General features: G+C 48.3%; 1 protein-coding gene across 1 annotated transcript in view; it reads right to left on the bottom strand.

Annotated features, from left to right (window-relative positions):
* LOC119429235 (Na(+)/H(+) exchange regulatory cofactor NHE-RF2-like) overlaps window positions 1-2,304 on the bottom strand; it is a 25,891-nt gene extending 23,587 nt beyond the window's left edge. Inside the window, exon 1 of the mRNA XM_037696905.1 lies at window positions 2,291-2,304. Within this exon, the coding sequence (XP_037552833.1) occupies window positions 2,291-2,304 (14 nt within the window). The remainder of the gene's footprint in view (window positions 1-2,290) is intronic.
* Window positions 2,305-4,579: the final 2,275 nt, after the last annotated feature.

The raw sequence follows: 4,579 nt of genomic DNA on the forward strand, positions 1-4,579 counted from the left end.
TCATTTAAATGTCAGAAATAATTTCCAACAGTTGTTTTTATCATATATAGTCAGATAAATGTCACAAAATTGTATTAAAATGTGTGTTTTATTTATGACATCTGAATCCTTCATATAAAAGAACTCATGGTGTAAAAAGGGTAATTCAAAGTAATTAAACAGTAACATCTGAATTGATTTTCAGACCTTCAGATTTTCTCTCAGAGCTGAGAGTGGTGCCCCTTCAAAATAAAATTCATAACGAATTTTTAATCATTATTAACCCTTCCCGCTACACAGCCAATGAAGCAACCAAGCCTGACTCAGCCGACGAAGCAGCATCAACCAGACCCAGCTGACATCCCTCTCCTAGACTACTTAAATTCTACGGATAAGTCTCATAGTTAACTCACCATTAAACATAAACAACTTAAAAATTTGTTGTTTATAGCATCACTCAACACAGACCTGCATTATCAAAGAACCACTCTATCCATCGCAGAAAAATTGTAGTTTCCCAACCTGGATTCCTTTCGATCCCAAACTACTATCACTTTATCAAAATAAGAACTTCTAAGGAACAATACATCAGCCCATATATTTCCAATTCTCCTGTGTCGCCAGTATTTCCCTTACCACCATCATTTGCTCCTTACGTCCCTGTGGGTGTTGGCTGTAATGACCCATCTCCTTCATGCGTTTACAAGATGGTCCAGGAGGATAGTTCTCACTCATCCTTCAAGAGGGTCTAGGATGACCCCTCTCACTCTTCCTCTGAGAGGGTCCAGGTGGATACCTCTCACTCTTCCTCTGAGAGGGTCCAAGAGGACACCTCTCACATGTTCTCAGAGAGGGTCCAGGAGGATGCCTCTCACTCTTCCTCTGAAAGGGTCCAGGAGGATGCTTCTCACTCTTCCTCTGAGCCTCCTATGGGTCTAGAGCCTCCTTTGGGTCCAGAGTCTCAAGAGGTTCCCACATCTCTAGAGGTTCTCACATCTCCAGAGGTTCCCATGCCTCCAGAGGTTCCCACATCTCCAGAAGTCCCCAAGTCTCCAGAAGTCTCTGAGTCTCCATAGGTCCCAGAGTCTCTAGATATTCCTGAGTCTCCAGACATCCCCAAGTTTCCAGAGGGTCACAAATCTCTAGAGGATCCTATACCTCTTAAGGGTTACATGTCTCCCGAGGGTTCCACACCTCCTACAGTCCCAGAAGTGGCTATGTCTCCTGCAGACCCTGAGGTAACTATGTCTCCTGCAGTCACTGAGTTAGCTATGCCTCCTGCAGTCCCTGAGGTAACTACGCCCATTGCACCCCCTGATGTAGTTACACCCACTGAAGCCTGTGAGGTAGCTATGTCTGATGCTACCCTTGAGGTTGCTATGCTTGCTGCAGCCCCTGAGATAGCCATGCCCGCTGCAGTCCCTGAGGTAGCTATGTCCATTGCAGCCCCTGAGGTTCCTTTGCTGCCACAGATCAGCTGTTTCAACTGCCTGCTGACACTCTGCTAGTTTCATCATCAACGGCAGACCCCTTGTCTGATACATCAGCTGCAACCTCCCTGGTCTCTACACCAGTTGCAGATTCCCTGGTCTCTATGCCAGCTGCAGCCTCCCTGGTCTCCTCGTCAGCTGTAGTCTCCATGTTCTCTCCATCAGCTTCACCCTCCCTGGTCTCTACATCAGTTGCAGCCTCCCTGGTCTCCTTGCCAGCTGCAGTCTCCCTGGTCTCCATGCCAGTTGCAGTTCCCCGGTCTCTACACTAGCTGCAGCCCCCTAGGTCTCTGTACCAACTGCAGATCTGCTAGTTCCATCTTCTGCTGCAGATCTGTTGGTTCCATCACCTACTGCAGTTCTACTAGTTCCATCACTTACTGCTGATCTCCTGTTCTCTTTCTCTGCTGCACATCCCTTGATCTCTTCACCTGCTGCAGATCCCCTGGTCTCTCTGTTTGATGCAGAGTTGCTGGTCCTTCTGCCAGCTGCAGAGCTGCTGGTCCCTTCGCTTGCTGCAGAACCGCTGGTTCCTTTGCATGCTGCAGAGCTGCTGGTCCCTTCGCCTGCTATAAAGCTGCTGATCCCTTCACCTGTGACAGAGCTGCTGGTCCCGTCTCCGGCTGCAGAACTGCTGGTTCCTTCACCTACTGCAAAGCTGCTAGACCCTCCACAACTCTCCCAGTTCTTATCACTGATTCACCAGCAGCCACAGCCTTTCTAGTGGTCTCTTCACCAGCATAAATGGTCTCTCCACCGGCCTCTTCACCTGCCGTCACAGCCTCTCCAGTGTTCTCTTCGTCGGCTGCTTCAGCATCTACAGTGGGCTTTTCATCTGCCACCACAACATTTCCAGTGGTCTCTTTGCTTCCTTTCACCCTAAGTCAGAGAGGGTTCATGCACATGCAGACACAGTTCCTACCCCCCCCCAGTGATGGACGGTCTCCTGGCCACCCACCACCCACTGCAGCTCCTGACCAGTGATAGATGGTCTCTTATATGCCCGCTAGAGGTCCTGCCCTGTGATGGACAGTCTCCTGGCCGCCCAGCTGAACTGTTGTCCCATGCTGGATGGACTTCTGGCCGTTTGCCCAAGCCGTTGCCCTGGTGGTCTCAACACCCTTCGTTCCACTAATTCCAAGGGGCCCCAGGTGTACATCTCTGGCCAGTTATGGACTGATGCCTGACCATCGAACTGAATTTTTGTTTTGCTTTTGTTCTTGTGTTCTCCCTTGTCCGAGAGTCCGAGTGTCAAAGTTTCTTTATTTGTCATTTGCACCATATGTGGTACATTTGGTAAAATGAAATTGTGTACACAGGGTCCCAGTTACATCCAACAATAAAATGTAAAAGAAAAACAGTAATAGGATCTAAGATATGAACTAAGAAAAACATTAAACAAAAATACGCTAATCACTAATAGCATAAAAACAAAACGCTGAACAGCAGCATGAACATGAGTCTGTGTGAGCAGATGAGTACGAATGAACACAGCAACATGAAATAGATCAGCAGCAACATGATGTGATTTTTCACAGTGACTATCAAGATTAGAGATTCATGGGTATAACAGCCTCAGGGTAGAAACTGTTCCTCACTCTAGTGGTTTTATGTTTAATCCTCTTTAACCTCCTTCCTGAGGAGAGCGGGGCAAAATGTGTTTATGCTGGGTGAGTGGGGTCCTCCGTGATACAGGTGGTCCTCTTCCTGCATCTGGAGGTGTAGATGTCTGTGATGGGGGAGAGGCTGACTCCAACAGACTTCTGTAGAGCCTTCACCACTCTCTGCAAAGATTTTCTTTCTGCAGCTGTGCAGCCTCAATGCCATACGTTGATGCAGTAGCACAGGATGCTCTCCACTGCACACCTGTAAAAGGAGGTGAGGACTGTGCTTCCAAAATGAGCTCAACTCAGCCGCCTGAGGAAGTAGAGTCTCTGATGAGCTTTCTTGATCAGGCTGGTAGTGTTGTTGCCCCAGCTGAGGTTGTCATTTAGGTGCCCACCGAAGTACTTGTAACTAGAGACCACTTCCACCACAGAACCTATGTTCGTGGGGGGGGGGGGGGGGGTGTCGGTGTGTATGTTCCTTCTGAAGTCCACGGCCATCTCCTTCATCTTTGTCACAAAGATGTGAAGGTTATTCTCCTTGCAGCAGCTCTCCTAGTGTTCTACCTCCTGCCTGTAGCTGGACTCGTTGTTTGCGATGCATCTCACCACCACTGTATCTGCAAACTTTATAATTTGACAGCCTGGATGGATTGGTGTACAATCATACATGAGCAGAGTGAACAGGAGAGGGCTCAACACACAACCCTGTAGGGATCCAGTGCTGATGGTTATGGTGGAGAAGAAGTTGTGGATCCTCATTGACTGTGGTCTGTTTGTTAAGAAGTCTAGGACCCAGTTGCAAATGAAGGGGCTGAAGTTTGTCCATCAGGGTTTGGGAGATCACAGTATTGAAGGCAGACATGAAGTCCACAAAGAGCATACGGACGTAGGAGTCCTGCTCCAGGTGGGTGAGAGCAGTGCAGACCACAGAGGAGATTGTGTCCTCTGTTGATCGATTCTCTCAGTATGTATTTTGGTGAGGGTCCTCATTGATGTTAATGTTAGTTTTGATGTGGGTCATGACCAGTTTTTTTAAGTATTTAGCGACTATCGGGGTGAGGGCTACTGGACGATAGTCATTCAGACCAGTCACTGTAGAGCTCTTTGGGATTGGGATGATGGTTCTGGTCTTCAGGCAGGTGAGAACTGTTGCCAAGGTAAGTGAAGAGTTAAATATGTCAGCCAGCACATCGCAGAGCTGATCAGCACAGTCTTTGAGCACCTTTCCGGGGATGTTGTCTGGGCCAGTTGCTTTGTCATGGTTAATCCTCATGAAAGTACTCCTCACTTCGGCTGAGGTCACGGTGAGAAGCTTTTCTTCTGGTGGTGAGGTGAGTGTGATGCTGGGTGGTCTGTTTGGGTCTTCAAAACGTGCATCGAACTTGTTGAGGGCATCAGGCAGTGATGGGTCTCTAGGGCATTGTTCACTCCTGTGTTTAAAATCTGTTATACACTTAATGCCCCTCCACAGGCTCCGTGGGTGTTGTGAGGTTACTTGACCCT

The sequence above is a fragment of the Nematolebias whitei genome, unplaced genomic scaffold (genome assembly GCF_014905685.2).
Source record: "Nematolebias whitei isolate Nwh7 unplaced genomic scaffold, NemWhi1 Nwh_scaf_158, whole genome shotgun sequence".
NCBI classification, from domain to species: Eukaryota; Metazoa; Chordata; class Actinopteri; order Cyprinodontiformes; family Rivulidae; genus Nematolebias; species Nematolebias whitei.